Source organism: Bemisia tabaci, chromosome 9 (genome assembly GCF_918797505.1).
Source record: "Bemisia tabaci chromosome 9, PGI_BMITA_v3".
Classification (NCBI taxonomy): Eukaryota; Metazoa; Arthropoda; class Insecta; order Hemiptera; family Aleyrodidae; genus Bemisia; species Bemisia tabaci.
The window spans coordinates 11,233,402-11,253,281 of NC_092801.1; the positions used below are offsets into that span (position 1 = coordinate 11,233,402).

Sequence of the window (19,880 nt, forward strand, 5' to 3'; positions counted from 1 at the left end):
AAATTACATAGTAGAAATAAACCTTAGAGTTTCAGCAACTAAATTTCTTCAATTTTAAGTTTAAACCATGATTTTTTAAAAGATTTTGCCCACTAATGATGTCAAGAAAGGACTGAATGGAATAATGAGAATTAATTGAAAGTTTGACAACCACGTTTGTTGATAAAGTTTGTTTCTTTTGATTGTCTGCGAGCTTGGAGCTTGCTTCAACCTTTCGTACGATCGAGCTTTCTTTCTACTTCTAATACGTTCTTAATCGGTGCAATTCCTTGAAATCAAACTTTCAGTTCTAGTAGTGCTAAGTACTTATCATATTTATTTCAGTGGTATTGTTCCTGACCCCAGAGCTCTCAAGGGGGTTAAAGTTTTGTTCAAAGTTGGACTTTTTTCACTTTTTGTCAAGCACTGGGAAGCTCACCATCCACAAGCACTGAGGGTGTTGTATTTCTATCATTAGGAAGTCTCCAAGAAAGTAAGTAGTTCACATCTTCAGTATTTGAGCAACTAATTTTGAAGCAATAATCTTGGCCGTGGCGAAGACCCGGAGTTCAAGGATGGTTGAGAATGAACAGCAATGAACAGGAACAAAACTTATAACTGAACACATTATGATACAATGTGCCTCTGAACAACTTGGGCCAGAAAGGTCTTTTGGTATGAATTATATGACAAGACTGCTGCTTGCTCGAGGTCACGGAACGAACTGGGGCTGTTGGTAAGTCACAAATTGGGCTGACGCGGCATTGAGTCAGATTCAGAGAGCAAATTTAAACCTTGATCATAAACAATAGCAGCTTCTCCCTGCTAGTTTTGGCAGCTGAACTACCAATGAAGGTAACATTCTCTGTAGCAGTTCAAGTTCTCGAAATTGGTTGTTCATTCATCCGAAACGTGAAGGGTTCGATTCCTAGTAAAGAGCTCTCCACGAATACTGCTGCTTTGACAGTGTCGTTAGAATTCTTCTTATACATTGGTTGAACTACTTCAGAGAACTCAGCAATAACTTTGATGAGCTAGCTTTTAGTCAGTTAAAATTGTTTTGGCGCCGAAAAGAAGAAGGCTGTCCTTTGACTGATCAAGCAAGCAGACTGGGTTTACTTTCGTAGACAAACGATAGAAGGCAGGTCATAAAACCCAGCACACTAAATGACATGAAGAATGAGTTCTGTAGGCGCCAGTCCAAAAAATCATGAGCCCTGAATTTTGATGATCACATAAGACGATACTAGGGGCCATGGATTTTTGGACTGAAGCCTGTCTAACAGAAACAGATTCAATTACTGGTGTGACAGCTGGTCACAGGGCAATTTGCTTAAGGCCTTGTCTCCACGGGACGTTTTCATGGGATTTGTCCCAAGTTCGAATCGCAGGAATGAAACTTCTGGGATTTTTCCCAGTTACCGTCTCCATGGGACGGGGCTCGTGCAGTCCTGCGACTAGTATGCGCAGGAATATAAAGTAGTTAAAGTCGAGTATTTAACCGGTATTATAATAATCAATGAACTCAATTGACAATTAGACACATTATTTTAACTAAACCAACATTAACAATGTAGTAATGAATAAAATATCGCTCAATTCGTTTTCACTTCTCCTTCTCTCAGTGGGTCCTAGGGGTACAAGTACCATACATGGTATTGGGAAGAATATTGATTAACTCAATATTTTTCCCAACTTCGTAAGTGGGATTTTTCCCTGGGACAAATCTCGTGAAACGGCTTGTGAAGACAAGGCCTAAGGTCCTCATACATTCAAAGCATCCTTCTACCGGAACCTTGACCTATCCATCGCCATTCTAAAGTGAGGCTGAACCCATAGCCCTAATTTGAACTACATGGTCGCTAAGTTTTGAAAAAATGAGGATATTTTTGACATTTTCTGGTCCTTTCAGCTTTGAGACGCACCCTGGTGTTTTGAATTGGCAGCTGAGACTTAATTAAGGTAATATGGTATTTCAAAGATTCTGGACATTGGTTAGTTGCAAGGACCCATGCAAGATTGAAGCAGCAGTAATCATGTGTTTTTACATTAGCCTTCATGTGAGCTCAAGGCTTTATGGAACTCATTTTTTTTTATGTATATGGTAATATGATAGAGTGCATGAGCATTAACGATTTTTTATACTTTTGAATTAATACATTAGAAAAATAAAATCAGGATTTGTGGAAGCAATAAGTATTACATTCAACACACCATCTTATTTCCGGATCAAATCCATACGCAAGGGAGAGTCACAGTATTGTAATACCTATATAGTTAAAATAAATGCTTTTATATTTGCATAATTGTATCAGTTTATCAGATTTTTTTCTATATGGAATGTTCAAATTATACTGTTGTTACCCACTTCAGTCTGCCCTTCTTTTTCAGAATCTGATCATGAGGAGGAAAGCGGGTGTTGGAGCAATCCAAAAACAGAAACTTCAGCAAGAAAAGTATCAGGCGAAAACCTCAACTTTGCAAGAGAACCAAATTGAGCAGCTTTCGAAGCAGTTAGAAGTTTTTCGTACCAATTTAGAAGAATTTGCATCAAAACATAAGGCTGAGATAAAGAAGAATTCCGAATTTCGGAAACAGTTTCAAGCAATGTGTGCTTCCATTGGTGTTGATCCTCTTGCCTCCAAAAAGGGATTTTGGTCCGTTCTTGGTATTGGAGATTTTTACTATGAACTTAGTGTCCAAATCATTGAGGTCTGCCTAGCAACAAATCACAAGAATGGAGGTAAGTGAGTCAATATTCTAAAAACTTATTTCTAGAACTGTAGGTAATCCATCCAAGAGTTCATTTGTGTTCAAGCTAACATCTGATACATTTTAGATGCCGGTGAAAATCTGGGCAAACATTAAGTTCTACATAAAGGAGAACATCATTTTGTACTAGTCTACAGAATTTTTACAACATAACTAAATTGCGAAACTCCAAAAATTGAAAACAGGATTTATTCATGAGAAAAATACTGCATTACTGCATTTTACAATTAGACAAATCCTATTTTTATCCCTAATAATGATTCTTGAGATTAGTTTGTAAGGCCCGTTCCGTCTTTAAACTCAAATTTTTCTAGATTTGACCTATTAGGATGATGAATCGATTATATGAGGTTCAAACCCAAAAAGATTCTCAGACATTCACCTTGATAGGTCTTGCATTTACAATGCCATTTGAATTTTTAGACTTAGAAAATGACCCCAAAAAAAAAAAAAAAAAAAACCTAATTGGATGTCTTCGTTAAATGGTGAAAAGGTGTGATTTTCATTCCACAAGTAGAAGATCGTCTTATTTCAAAATCTGTGTCAATTATTATGGATGTTGAGGTATAAACATATGCATAACTGATGTAAGTACGAATTTTGAGGAATCCCCCCAGATCGTCACACATCATATCGAGTAATTTTGATGTTCATATTCAAAAATAGCTGAACATTGAAGTGCTTTGACACATAGACTTTAGAATGTAATGGTTGCATGTCTAGATTGAGCAAAATCGGAGCCGAATGGTAATTAGCGTTTATGTAAAAGCGTACATTCTTGATGTGGATATGGTCTGGTTGCTTTAAGTAACAATTAAGAAGCCCAGAAAAAAGTAAGGAGGTGCCTGAAGAAATAACTTCGTATTTTGTTGTTGTGTTTTATGAGTGGTCTAAGATAGAGGTCTGGTTCCAGTCGAAAAAATACACAAATTATTCCAATGTCTGTCACTTTTTCCTCTGTAATCTTTTCAGTTGTAAAATTATTCATCAAAAATTCATCAATATTCTGTGCAGAATTTTTACCTGATATTTCTAACTCATGAATCTTGACGTTACAGGTCTTATCAGCCTGGATGAATTACGAAACCGACTGATAAAAGCTCGTGGTCAAAGCAAACATCATCAAGAAATCAGCAAAGATGACTTGATCTGTGCCGCTCAGAAGCTTAAGGTCCTTGGTAATGGCTTCACGGTGATTCCTATTGGCAGAGGGGACTACATGGTTCAGTCAGTGCCCGGAGAACTGAGCATGGAACAAACGGCAGTGCTGACACTCTTGAGTAAGTTAGGTGGTGCTTCCATCAGTGAGTCTCAGGTAGTGGATAATTTGAAGTGGGAGAAGGCGCGTGCCACCAAAGCGCTCAAGAACATGGTTCAAGACGGACTTGCATGGGTGGATACACAAAGCGATGAGCCAACGTATTGGTTACCCAGTTTATTTTTCGAATGTGTGAGTGATGGTGTCTCCTCAGCTGGGTCTTGATAAGTCATAAAGTAGTTTTTTAACACCTACTATCACAGTTATCTATTACTAAAACCTTTCGTTTCGTGAAGGTGCTGACCGTTGTATTTTTGCAATCATTTGAATGATGTTGAGAAAAGGGAAAAGAGAAACTGTTATTTTTGGACCTACTTAAGTGTGGATAGGAAAGCTGCAACTATTTTATTTCTTTTCCATACCCTCTCATTCTTCTTCATTACCTCTTTGATCCCAATATAAGGTCCCAAAAATTGAATATGACTGAGAATATCATCCAGGATTATTTTGCGCATATTAAGTCGTAGAGCTCCATTAGTAAAGTTGGTTCTCTTTTGTCACAAAGTGAATGAGAAGAAAATATATTCAATGGTAATTCAAAATCTTTGTTGGTCACTTTGCTAAGGATCAGTGGAATGTCAACTTTGAACAGTAAAAAAGGAAAATCCAAGAAAGCCCGGGGTCTTATCTGGATCGAATTTAACAGGCGGGAATCTGTGCCATTACAGTGTTGTAAAAATCGTGCATCTTCATCTTTTTCCAAACAAATATCCCTGCGAATAGCAGATTGTTTTTATTTTTTCACCAAAAAATTGTTAATTTTGAAGGATTACGATTGTGTGAATTCTATTACTGTTCTTATATTTAGTATTTTTTAAAGCTAAGAAAAAGTTGCAAGATTTTGAAAACACTGACATTGTGTCACTTTCTTGCTGCTATATGCTATCCAATTTATGATGAAAGGTGAAACTGATCCATATTTTTCTTGGCAAGCCTCAAATGACAGTAATCCTCTACTTCAGGCTCTTCTGTTTGAAATAGCACTATTGTTACTTTCTGAAGTCGATGTGACTTCACAATACAAGTACGAACATTATTTCTACGCCACTCTGTATTCATGCTTTTATTCATTCTGTTTTTTTTTCTGTGAAGATATTTTTACTATTAAAGAAAACTACTTACGATGTACTGAACTGTTATGCGCTAAGATCTTTCCACTTGCTGTACTATTCTAACCAGAAAAGGTTGCAACTGCCTTTTAGAAAAAAAGAAAAGAATTCTTGCCATCAAGCAGAACCTCTGATGATTTTGTACTGTGATTTCTACAACCCATCACCTTGGTTTCAAATATGACATCTGGCCAGATTTTTCATTGCTGATAAAAAAATTGATTTGTGGAACTGCTCTGCAAAAATGAGATACAACAAGCTTTCGAGTAGGTCTGTTAAGGCGAGAATCAGTCTAGCTCTTCAAAATATCCATGAATTACTACTTAAGAAAATTGATAATGTAAATAAATGTCGGGGCCTGAATTTCGTTGGCTTCAGTCAACTGCAAGTTTGGGAACCTGCATCTACAATTCTACATTCTACTATCAGTCAGGAAAATTATATTCTAAACACAAGCTGTATTCAAGTTGTGCTTATTTTTAGCAGGCTCAAGCCATCAGCAGCTCTTTAATCGTGCAAACTATTTATCAGCGAATGAATGACAAAGGCAAAATTCTTGTCTCAACTTGCGGTCACCTGCAAACCTGCCAACAAAATTTGGGTCCTGCATACTAAATGCAACAAGGTTAAGTTTAGAAAATAAAAATTCAAGTTGCAAAGATGAAGCAAAAATTGTTAAGAACTTTCAGGAAATTTTTAAAAAAGGGACTGTATTTATGCATTCTCTGCAACAACAAGATCTACAAGTTAGAATAAATTATACAGTTATCATACATTGATTAAATTGCAAAAATTCTGAACACGTAAACAAAAATTTGGTGGATTCCTAATTTTGATTATATCTGTTAAAATCGTACAACTAAAAAACTGAAAAATGTGGTTTACTCACTGGACTCCCGCTCACAAGTCGAGTGTCCGGTTTTAAAATTGCAACTAACCTATTGAAAGTTTTAAAAAAAAGAGTCAAAAAAGGGAAATGATAATTACAGGTATAACTTTGCTCAAGAGGATAAGTATGTCGTTTCCCCGTTTCCCCGACAAAGGAACGTATCTTCATTTCAAGATTGCAACGTCTTAAGCTGTAAGTCTTTTCCTTACTCCAAAATGACGGATCGATGGTTGCCCAAGTTTCGCAGATTTTTCACAATAATACATGGAAAAAACTGTGAAATTCTTAAGGTCAAAATACAAATTCTGAGCTGGACTTTAGCAATGGTCTAATGGAGTTACGTTCTTTCGTTGGGGTAACAACGACTTGGTAAATTGATTACAGGGGCTCAAAAAGTCTTGAAAGAAAAAGTATGAAAAATAAGCTTTCACTTTCCGTAACCGTTAGCATTAAAAATTGTCATCCGTCTGCAAGTGGTTAAGTGAGAACAACTTTCATTCCCAACCAATAACTCGATCATGACGCCAAGAGTAATTTACATTCTAGTAGACATTATCATCGACAGTTAAAGAAGAAACTTTGAGCTCAAAAACTAGCGTTTTGAGTGCTCATGGATTGAGGTAGAAACAATGATATAAAAACTATGGATCGATGGTTTTTATATCGTTGGAAAGAAACGTCACTTTACATTATAAATCCTGTTACAAATTTTATTTTTCGAAAAAATGACTAACAAGGGTTCCATTCCCCTTCCACATCCATTGCGCTATAATGACAAAATTTACAGAAATATTAATGATCAAGAGCATGCAGTGGCAGAAGAAATTGAAATTTTCGCAATTTTTTTTTTCTTTCATCACTTTTTAAAATTAGAGTTAATGCCAAAGTTGATGCTTGAAACTCCATAATACAGACACTGAACTGAAGCATCAAAATTGAGTAGAAGAAACTCTTACAGGGAACAAAATTTTCGCAATAAACTGAAAACGAGGGACTTAATGGAAAATATTATTTTCTCATCAGCAAATGCAAATTCGTCATCATACTTTTTGATTATACGTCTCTAAATCCCAGGCTTATTTTATCTAAAATAGAGATGGTTGATATCACAAAATGCACCACTATTCAACAGCTGATGGTTCCTAATCGCTCGCAAATGTGATCCTCATCCCAGCCAAATCTTAAGCAGAATTTTAGGGTGAGTGATGGTCTTTTGCAGATGGAAGATGTATAATTTCTTGCTCTCGAAAAACTGCTGAAAAGTCAAATGCTCTTCTTTTGGAGCCGGATACTGTGATTGGTGACCTCATCAGAATGTGCTTCCAAAATATCATTGACGAGGTTGACCTTAAACCATTGTTCATTCCGAATAAACAAAATACTATGATTTCGGTTAGGTGGAAATTAACAATAAACCTATGTAATTTGTCGGACATTTACACAGTCAAGGCTGCATCAAGGGCAGAGCATGAAAATTGGAAGGGTCAGCACGATATGGCAATAAAATCACAGCGACATTTGTGTGTTTTTCATAGAATTGCGGCGAAATTAATATGTTCTTTGCAAAATCGCGGAAATTTGAAAATGACGGACAAAAAAAGTGCAGATAACTTAGAAAATTTTGAAAAAATAGGGGGTAAGTCAGTTCGAAAAATGGGAAGGTTGAGACTCCCTGGAATGCATAAGGGAAATTCACCACTTGGAATGAATGACAGCTAGAGAAAATAACTTTTTCCCACCCACTAGAAAACATGAGAGATGCCTCGCAAAAGCATGTCATAATGTGGAATAATACACTCGTTTAATTCACGCACTAAAAAAAAACCAGGAAAACTTTCTCCACACGAAAAACTACAGAATAAACTAAAACGAGAACAGTTTCAAGGATCTGCAGTTAAATGCAATCATTAATTGACCAAGAAGTTCTGAGTAAGACTGTGCCTCCTTCTGCTCAAAAAAGAAGTTGATAGGTGATTTGTCTCCAGTTTTTGGCGTGGTCAAACTGGTGTGCTATATGTCGTATCAATTAAGTCAAAAGTCTTTGCAGATTTTGACTTTTTAGCCAAAAAAAGGACTAATGGCCCTGCGCATGAGCCTAAAGAATCATTTTCGAGCAGAAAATTTGCAAAACTTTAAAAGAAATGAAGGCAGGATTCTTCTTGGAAAAAACCTTGTATTGAATACACAGGTCGATCACTATCAAATGCATCATTTTTTTCTGAGAAAAAACCTGTTTTCATTTCTCGGAATTTTGCAAAATTTTTGGTCATGAATAATTCTTTCGGTTAGGGGGCCATGATCTTACTTTATTTTTATTTTTTTTTCATTTAAAACATGATTTATTCATTGAATGCCTCTACTACCTATTTTACAAGAAGGGTATCTATCGGCTATGTTTCAGAAGTATTCAAGTGTTAATAGTGGCTAACATATGAAAGGGTAATTCTATCATTATATTATTTCTATGGTACATAGAATAATATTTTTTGAATAATGAAGATATTACAAAGTAATGTCTAAAAATACAAATTAATAAGATAAAGTGGGCATAAGTATTTAGTACAGACCTAGTAAGGCTATTTTAACTTAAGAATTATATAGGGTTTGGGTGGTTCTATTCAATCTGGGGGTAACTATGTTAGCTCAACTTTTATTTCCCTGACCGACCGATTTGGCTACCCAAACCTGCGTCGAATCAATCCCCCCGGATGGTTCTATTATATTTATGACTATCTCCCTGACCGACCGATTTGGCTACCCAAACCTGCGTCAAATCAATCCCCCCGCATGATTCTATTATATTTCTGACTAATTATTGTAGGTTACGTTTATTTTTCGTTGGCTTGTGTTATTTCTTGAGACTGTAGTTGTGATTACAAGTTAATTACATGTTAGTTACATTGAATACTGGATTGAGGTGAATGAGGGTGCTGAGTAGAACATATTTACAGGTGATATTATTATCTTATTTGTGGCTAAAGATTCAAAATCTGCTAACATTTTAATGACATATATCGCATGCCAGAGCAACCATGTCAAATACTAGTGACGAATCCCTTTAAATTATAAAAACTGCGAGATAGCATCTCACTTGAGAATTTTTACCATTGAGTATTCACAGTAACCGCTAGAGTAGGTGATTTTAGAATTACGACATGCTCAGAGAATATAAGAAGGCTTGAGTTAAGCTTATAAAGAGGGTATAAAGCTCTTTCTTCATAACAATGTCTTAAATAGCACGATTTTAACAGCCACACTCTAGAATCACTGCGAATTCATTTCTAAAACCAAATCCAACTAGAATTTGCGCAGCTTATATTTGATCAAACCTCTAGCATTTCAAACATTGTTTAAGATGCTACTTTGAATATAAGTAAACACTCTTTTTAATGAATGAAAAACGCTATTCTGGAATGATGTTTGTCCAACCATAAGATGCGCAACCTCTGACGAGGGGTCAGAAGAATGTAGAGTGAAATAAAGAGAGAGAGGAGAATTGTATGGTTTGGAAAATTTAGACATCAATAATGAATTAAAATTGTTATCAACGAGCAGAGACGTTTCAGGAGGTAACTTTAACCTCAGAAAAATTAGTGAAGGCAATTATTAAGTCTCAAAATAAATATTAAAAGTTTAAATTCCTAGAGATTACATTTATAGATCAATTTACCTGCATTGTAGGCTACTTAAAACTACCGGTGGCTTTTTTTCAAACAGCTGAGTCATAAAAAAAAAGAAAAAAGAAAAATAGGTTACATTTTTAAGCGAAGCATAGGGAAGAATCAGAGGCATTGAATGAAAAATACTAAAAAATTCCACACGAAATATCACAGAAATCCTACTTTCAATGATTGTTTGATTGAATTTTCGAATGGAGGATCAAACAAAGAAGAGAGATGTGATAAAATATTTTGACGTAAAATTCCAAAGAAGAATTTTTCATTCTAAGTTAGGTCTCTGAAAGGAGGATCCACCCGTTTTAAAAACTGACAAAACGCTGAAAATATACCGTCAAAGTCTCAGGCGCAACTTCATTTCCACAAATTAACTGGCCACCTAAAATCTTTTGAATGAAAAATGACAATGAGAAGCTTGTGGCCATACCTGAAATAAGAATAAAATGTAACCTAGTATTCAGATGGTGTTTTGAAAGCTGCGCCCTTGCAACTGTTGAAATCAATTAAATGGTCAAATTAAGTTTGTAGTTGAAGTTAAACTTTATTTTACTGAGTCTTGACAGGACATTCCTAATTTTGCCAGTCAGTTTTCAATACTGAGAACAATTAAATTAAAAATATTGAGAGATGACTGAATATACATACATAAAAACAAACTTCTTTAATTTAGCATTAGGTACTTATAAAGTCCCTTAAGATTTGGACTTGTAAAAATACGTACAGTTCCTCGATATCCTAAATTTCTCTTCCTCCTTGAAGTTTCAGTACTACCCTAGAGATGAATAAAAAGAGATGAACTTAAAAGAAAAATCTACATGTATACGTAGGATGTAGAATATAAAAGCATTCATAGATTTATTGTGATTTACTGTATTCAGTGCACCACTTATTGCTCTTCAAATGGTGCACTGGAGATAATAATGTAAAAAACGGAAGAGAAAAAAAGGTTAGGTACTTCTGTTGTGTAAAATGAAGATAAACACGATTCGAGTCCGCGGGGAGGGGGTAAGTTTGCGAACATGCAAAAGCAAGAAAAATAGATTAAAATAGTATCTACAAAAATAAAATAACAAAGAAGACAAGAATTCTGAAAAATTAGTTGGTAAAAATATTGAATAGCGATAAGATCAGAGAGTCGTAGAACTTAAGAAGTAGATATAAGTACACAAAATCAATGCAAAGATTGCGTCTGGATGATTTTGCTTTTGTTTAAAAAAAAAAAAATATATGAGATAATAACAGGTTGACCGCCATAATTATCATTAAATTTAGTGAGAAATGATAAGCGCCAAACATGGTTATGTTGACAAATTACAAAGAAGTTTTTTTGTTTTGTTCCAAGAATCAGTACATTTAGAATTATTCACTGCTGTGCGCTGTGTATAACACCACCCAAGCGTTGGGTTTATGTAATACATCCCTTTAAACAGCCTCATAACTAATCAATGAACTTATCTTGTTTGATCAGCATGCCCATGCTGACTATTATGGCAGTCAGCCTGTCATGACCGAAAGGCTGACGTCAAAAGTTAACATCCTATTTTTAGTCGAAAACCGTGCACTTGCATGTCAGCATTTTTTAAAGACGGTAATTCACATTAAAACGTCGCGCATATCGTTCATCAATAATCACAAAATTTTTATCCAAACAGATCATTCTGAAAAAGAGGAGGTAAAATTACAATTAAAGAAATAACAACAAGCTGAAACAAATATAACTAATCTATCATTCTAGTTTGTATCGAGCGGAAACAGTCTTGTCTTTCCATAAAAACATTGATTTGATGCACTCAATGAGTCGGAGATAATTCATCGGAATCTTTGATGATTAGGGCTTTGTGAGGAATCGAGGAAATATTGTGGAATCTGAAAAAAGATAAATATAGAGGGTATGAAAAAATGAACACATAATACAATAAGAATGCTGTAACAGAACGTTACAATAGTGCTGAGGCCTCACTAATCAGGGTTGTAAAATTGTAGGAATTAGCATTGTTGTAACAAAAATGAACTCTAGTGAGTTTCAAGTGCAGGACTGGGGGGGGGGGGAGGGAGGGAGGAGGAGGAGGAGAATGTTCAGTTTAGAAAAAAAATGCAGTTGAATACTAGGCTGGGGAAGATTTCTACCGGTTTAAGTCTTTTTAGATCCTATCAGTAAATCACACACCGTCAGTGAGCCCAGTTTAGCATCCTTCAATATCTTAGACAGTATTTAAGAGTTTCTTGTGCCTTTTGTGGCCCTAATGCTGATTTTTGGCTTTGATTTTCTTACAAAACAGTGTGAACCAAGCACTATTCTGAGTCTTTAAGCATTGCCTGCCCTTTGATAAAATACGAATTTTCAGGTAAATCTCTGAATATTTTCCTCCAATTTTTCGAAGGATTTTGTTTGCAATAAGATCTAAATTATCTGAAAATTTCAAGAGGAAAGATTCGTAACTCTACTTAAAAATAAAAATTTATCAGGAAATTTGGCAAATATTGAATGTTAGTATGGCTTCTTTCTGAGCAAGGCAGTATTCTACCATCCTGTAACTTAGTAGAATAATTAGTAATACGTATCTATTAATACAGTAAGACATTAATTTATCATATCGTGATTTAACTGATTCTGACCCAATCAAGCATCTTTTTTGCATCGAAATTTTTCTGACGCTAAATTTCTTGTCCTTCTGTGCATAGTCCTTTCTGCTCCTGTTTTATTTATCCCAAAAAGATATTAGGTATTGGACACTTTTATGAGAAATTCTTCATATGAAAATCTGGAACAAATTGTGTACGGACTGGATGGGAAAAAATTCTCGGGCTTTTCACAACAACAATTTGAATGCGTAGAACTGAAAATGAAACATTTTTGGCGTTAACCCATTGACTTATGTTTAATTTGACCCTGCCGGGCCAGGAATTACGATTTAATTTGGCGAAAATCAGCAACTTTGAACACTTCAAAATAATCCAGAAATGATTTCTCAAAGGGTGAAAATTGACAAAATAAGCATTCACAATACAACGTGTGAGAAAAATGGTGAAAACTTTGAACACAATGATTTTTTTATGTGGTTTACCCAAGTAGCATAGATTGCAATAAGTAGCAATTGCATAGTAAAAATGTTGCAATTCCACTGAGTGTTGTGTATGTTGCCTAGCTCCTATTTGAAGGGGCCCCGTTCATTGAAACTTACTGCAATAAAATTAAAATAAGTTGCAATATTTCATTGCATTGCATTGCATATCGCCTATCTTTCTGACATGCAGCTCATTTTCTTGATTGTTTAAAATCGGCATAAGTCGGCCAAATGATGTAAAAATATGGCAATTTAATGGTAAAAAAATTCCAATTTTTTTGAAATCAAATTGCAATTAAATTTCAATATTTTCATTGCACTGTGCTACTTGGGTATAGCTGTCAAAATCGCAAAAATCGCAAAATCAGAAAATTTTGAGGTTATTTCATGTGCAAACGCCCAGTAATATGAAAATATTGTAACAAAACAAGAAATTACCGTACACAATAAGTCATAGGGTGGCCACACTACTCATATAAACATTGATGAGAACGCAATCTACCGGAGAATTGCCGAAATAACGCAAACAATCAGCGGACGGCTCTGAGCCGTCATTTTAAGTCAATGGGTTAATGTCACTCCAAACTTTAGGAACATGTGAATCTTTTTTCTTCAGGTATTAGTCATTCCATCAACTAAAATTGCGATTCCTTATCAGAGGTTATTCTTTTAATCACTATTCAGAGTGTAACTCATTGCACTGACAGGATTATTCAAACCAGAATGAGACTTGATTTGACTGAGTGGACAGCGCTGATGTCATTTCAGATTTCAAGATTTTTCAAACGCGCTGTCTTTTACTTAAAATTCTCTGACCTGATGAAATTCCCTGACAGTTCCCAGTTTTCCAGACCTGTGGATAGCACCAACTGCTAGCTTACAGTTCGATCGATTTTGGAACGATGTCGATTATGATAAGACTGTTTGCTGCTGAAAGAATAATTTTCTACAATTTTTCTGAAGACAATGTACCAAGAAACTGCATGAGCTCACACTGAATCATTGCCTTTTAGACCTGCCTTGATCAATTAAAGATAATTTTGAGTTTTTGAAGTTACAGCATTCAAATGGACTCATTCTTTCATTGGCGTGGCGCGCTTTGCAATATATCGATTGATCTGCCATTTAAACCTATGGAAAAGTATCGATAGACAGGGTGTTCGCAGCGAACACCTTAATAATCGATTATTTACCACAGCTTCAAATGGGGAAATATCGATAGATCACAAAGCACGCAACGCCACTACATTCTTTATACTCGAGGAAGAGCAAGTATCAATTTCTGTATTATACTGAAAGTAGCAAGAGGGTGTCCTGAATAAATTTTCTATTAACTCTTGCTACCAGTTACAGAATGCGAAATAGGGTTGTTTCTGCATGATGAGATCTGATCATCAGATTGTGATAAATGTTCAGTGACAGTTTACAGCAACATATGTTGTAAACTCTATGAGGACTATTCTGTAATTGAGCGACTTCTAAAAAAAAAAGTTGTGTTAATTAGATAGAGAAGGTACACTTACTTATCGGAACTATATTTTTCTCGGATAGCTTTGTGAGAAATGGTAAAAGCATTGCTATGCGTGGAGTTCAGGTGGCCGATACAATTTTTTAGATCATTTAATGTGTAGCCTGTGCACTGGATTAAAGCATCTGTCCAGATGATTGTGTAGTTTAGGCAATGTCTGGCCAACGCAATTGCTGAGCAGGCGATAACCGATGGAAGGAACTGAAGATAGGGATCCCCTTCCAGGAGACTCAATTCACTAATAAACTGGAAGAAAAATATAAAAAAATTGCACGTAAGTTGAGATGCTGATAAAGAGAAATTAATTTTTATCTTTGCAGAACCAAGAGCCTTAATTCCCTTGCCCTACAAATTTTCGGAAACTGTGGCTTGAAATTAATGACAAAAAACCGAGGGAAGATGTAAACTATGGTTGATTTTTATTTGTAGTTTTAAAAGTGTATGTTGTCAGGTAAGTGTCTTGCATGGCTTTTAATGCCCATCTAGATTTTTGGAGAGTATTATGTGTATGTTCTCAAATTTAAACTGTAGAACCCTGTTGAGATAAAAAAGGAGTTGGTCTCATTTCAGGCATCTTGGATTTTGTGAATGACTGATGACATAGGTAAGTTTTGTCATCGATTCTTTTGAAAATAGTGAAGTTTGCGGGAGAAAGTCAATCATTATAAGTGTTCGAAAGTATACATAGGCTGTCCCAAAACAACTGAGAGTAAGTCTGTATTTCAGAAACAATAATAGATATTGAAACGCGGTTTGTTGGAGGTTGTAGCTCATATTATTAGCTATCCAACGAGCCCAAGATTAGCTCATTTGGTCAAAATTTCGCTGAGTTACAGCAATTTTCCAGAGGCGTGTAAAAAATAACCCTACAGGATTGTTGAGTATTTTTTTCCCTATCTGAACTGTTGTTCCGAGGGTCGTGCAGTTGATCGCAACTTTGCCGATCACGTTGGCACTGGTCTAGATGCAAGTTCTAACATGTTTGCATGTGCTTTCATTGCATATCAGAGTTTTCTTCAACTTCCCAGCTCAGTAAAGCAAACATTGTCTAGCGTTAATGACACTTTCCTCCGCCGCAGAAGTTGACGGCTGGCCGCCATGCGGAATCAAAGCTGCCGACTCGCGACCCTCGGAAAAAGCTACATGCCACCGATAAATGGTGCTCTCCCCAAGTCGATTTTCTCCATCAGCAACTAACATCTCTTTTACGGTATCAGAGGCAGTTAAACCTCGGCGAACACAGTAACGGATGGCATAGCATTGCTCTTGTTTCAGCTCTGCGGGCGAACTCATTGCACCAAATGAGAACACGTGTCATTAACGCTAGACAATGTTTGCTTTACTGAGCTGGGAAGTTGAAGAAAACTCTGATATGCAATGAAAGCACATGCAAACATGTTAGAACTTGCATCAGTGTTCCGATATTAAATCCCTAGCGGGGAAGAAAAAAAATCCCCAGATTTCGCTAAAAATCCCTAAATCCCCAGATTTGCTCAAATATCCCCAAAAAATCCCTAGATTTTGCAGAAAACCGGCATTTTTAACGTAGAATCATGACGTCATTCGATGTATCGATTTGCAATATTTAAATCTGATTGGCTCGTTTGAATTTTTCCGCTCTCTGAAAGCAGTGCTAATCCAGACCAATAAAATGAAAGAATATTAGTTGAGTTCTTATTATTGTTTTTTTACTGTTGAATGTCAAGTACATCGAGTGACGCAATCGTTTTAATTTCCGGCTTATTTACGTGGAAAATAGTGTTGCCAAAAAGGCCTACAAAATATAGATGAAAAAATATTTTCGATTGTCGAAGCTAGACTTGAGATTAAAAAGTCGATTTTTGCTTACTTTACCTCATCAAAAAAAATCCCTAGATTTCCTGAAAAATCCCTAGATCTAGGGATAAATCCCTAGACATCGGATCACTGACTTGCATCTAGACCAGTGCCAACGTGATCCGCAAAGTTGCGATCAACTGCGCGACTCTTGGAACAACAGTTCAGACAGGGAAAAAAATACTCAAAAATCCTGTAGGGTTATTTTTTACACGCCTCCGGAAAATTGCTGTAACTCAGCGAAATTTTGACCAAATGAGCTAATCTTGGGCTCGTTGGATAGCTAATAATATGAGCTACAACCTCCAACAAACCGCGTTTCAATATCTATTATTGTTTCTGAAATACAGACTTACTCTCAGTTGTTTTGGGACAGCCTATGTATTTTGAGTTGAACTGAGCAAAAAAACCGGAAGTTATGGTCTGTTTTTCATACTTTGAGTTTCACATTTTGCTAAAAAAATCTACTCCATATTGGGCCCACCTATATCACAGTGTAAACAAATCGTAAATTGCGGCCACCTTCTTTTTTCCTCTATAGTACAAACCTAAAGAATATAAAATGACTACCAGGGTGAGAACTTACCAAAGCTAAATGCATGACTCTTTCAGGCAGACTGCACATGACGGAGATATGACTTATGAATGAAAATGTAGTTGGCCCTGACATATCGAAGGTTAAAACTTTTACAATCAAATATTCCATTCTTAAAACTTGTTTCTTTGAGTATGTGTCATCTGTGATATATACAAATTCACCAACATCTGGAGGATAGACTTCTTCATATTTTCTGTACAAAACAAAACCACGGAAAGTTAGAATTGGACTTCAAGAGACAAAAATATTGTTGCACATTTAGAAAATATGTTAAGAGTGGATCTGTAATTTAAAAATTCGACACACAACGGACCTGTGGAAAAGCTACAAATTTAAGCATTCTGATAAGTGTTTCCTCTTCACTATTTTAGGTAGAACACAGTACACTTAATGCATACCACTAACACTAACTCCCAAGTTCTAACCAAAATCTTAACGTTTTTACTTAGCACTGGATACAAAAAATTTAAATTTCCTGCTCACAAGAAAAACATGAGTATACATGAATCAAATCGAGCACTAAAACAGTTTCAGTATGCTACTTCATTGAGCAGGGTTCTTTCTCCATCCTGCGTTGTTCAAAGTGTTTCTGTGTTGTAAAAAACTTCTAAAAGTTAAGCCGAAGCATCCAGATTGAGGCTATGATATTTTCATACCACAGAGACTGTTACGGTAAGGTTTGGTGTATGATTTAACTCAGGGAGAGTATAGTTTTTTTTAACCGGCAAGAAGTTCGAATTTATGTGTTGAGAAACATTAATATCTTGGTTAGAAGTTACTTTCAATAATTTTTGTTGCACAAATTGTGTTCTACATAAATTTTGATGAGGAAACATGCATAAGGTATAACTCTTTGAAGTTGTGGGACCGGAAATTTTTTTGCCTGAGATCTTCAATACATTAATTTTTTGTCTTGCATGAACAATACTGTGAACAAGTGCACAGTGCCCACAATACAAGTTCTGTGATTTTTAACAATATGAAAATGCATTGTTCAGAAACAACATACTTACTGCCAATGCATGAACTTCTTTGGGGATTGAGCCAATATTTGCAATAATGACACTCTATGAAACAGGAAAATTTTAGAGAATAATCATACTTTTCTCAAATTTCAAAGAATTTATTTAAAAATGGAGGCGCGATAAAGAAGAGAGCATGAGGATTTTGACTTGCTCTATGCAATTCCATAGTAGACTGATGAGGTTTTTGTCATCTGGCGATGCAATAATGCAATGAAGACATTTCACAGAATGGATCATTGATTATATTGCTAGGCATTGACCCGTTTTTGCCGGGGGGGGGGGGGGGGGGTTGTTTTATTATGACCAGCTTGGCAGAGAACGTATTAAAGCTTCGTACAGTGATAATAGGGTTGCTAAAGAAATATTTTTCTTGTAAACTTTGTTGTTCCAAACGTCTAACTCATTCTAAAAAGCTAATAATGGTGACTTTATAATTTTCTCCTGACACTTTCTTCATTTTACCTGACATTTCCAAGTTTTCCCAGATTTATAAAAATTCCCTGATATTTCACTGTTTTTCCAGTGTTCCCTAACTGTGGGAACCCTCTGAAAAAGAAACTGTTGAAGGTGTAAACCACTTACGCAGCGACAAACATGGCTGCAGTTCCGAGGAGCTGAAGTTTGCTTCTATCTACAGACATAATGCTGAGGAATCTGTCGATGAAGCTCACAGCCATATACAAGGTCTGGGTCTGTATCGAGTATTCTTCAGCTACTTCGACTAGCCAATCTATTAAGATCGTCCTCATACTGGCATTAATGCTGGGTTGTCTGCGCATGTAGTTGGGTTTCGGCCGATGTTTGAGCTGCAACCATGAAAAAAGGTTAAATAAAATTAAAAACCCTTTGCTTCAACAGTGCCCTTTGTTCTTTTCAATTGAGAGTCGAAAGTCAGTTGGATATTGGTTCAAAATGCTACAAAACACAGCCAATAGGACTACATTAGGCAATGAAGATGTTGCATGTGTGGGGAATTTGCGATTTGACCATTGATTCTTATGAAAAAGTTCGCGAGAGACACGATTGTCCCACTGGTTTTCTCTGATATCAACTCCCAAGCTCAAAAAAAGCTCTCAAGTTGAGGCCAAAATGGAGGGGATATCCCACGCTATCCTGAGAGTCCACCTCTACATCAAGACCAACTCTCCGTGCAAAGATAGGGAGCAAATACATTGACAGGGCTGCCACTTTATTTGGGGACTCTAAAACTGAAAACACAGCATCACTGATAATGTATTTGCTCCCTATCTTTGCATGGTGAGTTTGTCTTGATGTAGAGGTGGACTCTCAGGATAGCGTGGGATATCCTCGGCCATTTTGGTCTCAACTTGAGAGCTTTTTTTGAGCTTGGGAGTTGATTTCAGAGAAAACCAGTGGCACCATCAAGTTTCTTGCGAACTTTTACATGAGAATCAACAGTCAAATCGCAAATTCCTCACACATGCAACATCTCTATTATGATATAGAATTTCTGCCTCACCCGTAAAAACACTAAGGCGGATAAGGAAACTAATGGCACATACGTTGTTTCTAAAATGAACCAGAAATTATAGTTTCTAACTGCAAAATGTGGTCCCACTAGAGGGCTCACTGCTGAAACAAAAAAAATCAAAAAAAAAAAAAAAAAAAAAAAAAAAAAATGCAGCAGCATTACTCTGCCTTTCTGCAGCCACAATACGTTCATTCAGAATTTCAGATTTTGCAAATCTTTTAAGTATACAGCGATACAAATTTTACAACCATAATTTTTTTGAGGGATAAAGACTTGAGGGTAAGATTTGCTCAACCTGGAAGGACAACAGCACCGGCAGTTCTTGCTTGTTGTTTGTGCAGTAGTAAAAAACCATCTGGTACTAAAAAGTATCTCACATTTATGAACCCAAAAAATTCATTAACAAGTTCAGAGGTTAATTTCTGAGGGGAGAAAAAGTTATTCAAAATCCGATAACTAAAAAGCTGACGGTCGAGTTGATGTAGCAAAGCGATGCCTGAAGCAGAGTTCAAGACAGAGTTCGGGGAACGTTGTTTATTCTCATTGGCTACATCATCAGAGCCTGCTAAGAGTATCCTTTCAAACAGGCCCC

At 36.1% G+C, this 19,880-nt stretch overlaps 2 protein-coding genes across 3 annotated transcripts; one reads left to right on the forward strand and one right to left on the reverse strand.

Annotated features, from left to right (window-relative positions):
* The first annotated feature begins 154 nt into the window (after nt 1–154).
* Nucleotides 155–5,305, forward strand: lsn (vacuolar-sorting protein SNF8). 2 transcript variants are annotated; one of them, XM_072304019.1, is made up of 3 exons: nt 155–472; nt 2,353–2,722; nt 3,810–5,305. In XM_072304019.1, the coding sequence occupies exons 2-3, from the start codon at nt 2,380–2,382 to the stop codon at nt 4,232–4,234; spliced, it is 768 nt and encodes a 255-aa protein (XP_072160120.1). In that variant the 5' UTR covers nt 155–472; nt 2,353–2,379; the 3' UTR covers nt 4,235–5,305. The 2 variants fall into 2 exon arrangements, with proteins under 2 accessions (XP_072160120.1, XP_072160119.1); XM_072304018.1 differs by having other exon boundaries at nt 157–472; nt 2,371–2,722.
* A 1,115-nt stretch (nt 5,306–6,420) lies between these two features.
* Nucleotides 6,421–18,602, reverse strand: CycA (cyclin A; the record flags this gene model as incomplete). Its single annotated transcript, XM_072304017.1, is given in 4 exon segments — nt 6,421–11,610; nt 14,333–14,583; nt 16,760–16,964; nt 18,379–18,602. Coding segments are annotated over 4 exon segments (756 nt in total), but the record flags the coding sequence as incomplete, so codon positions are not given.
* Between the last annotated feature and the right edge of the window lie 1,278 nt (nt 18,603–19,880).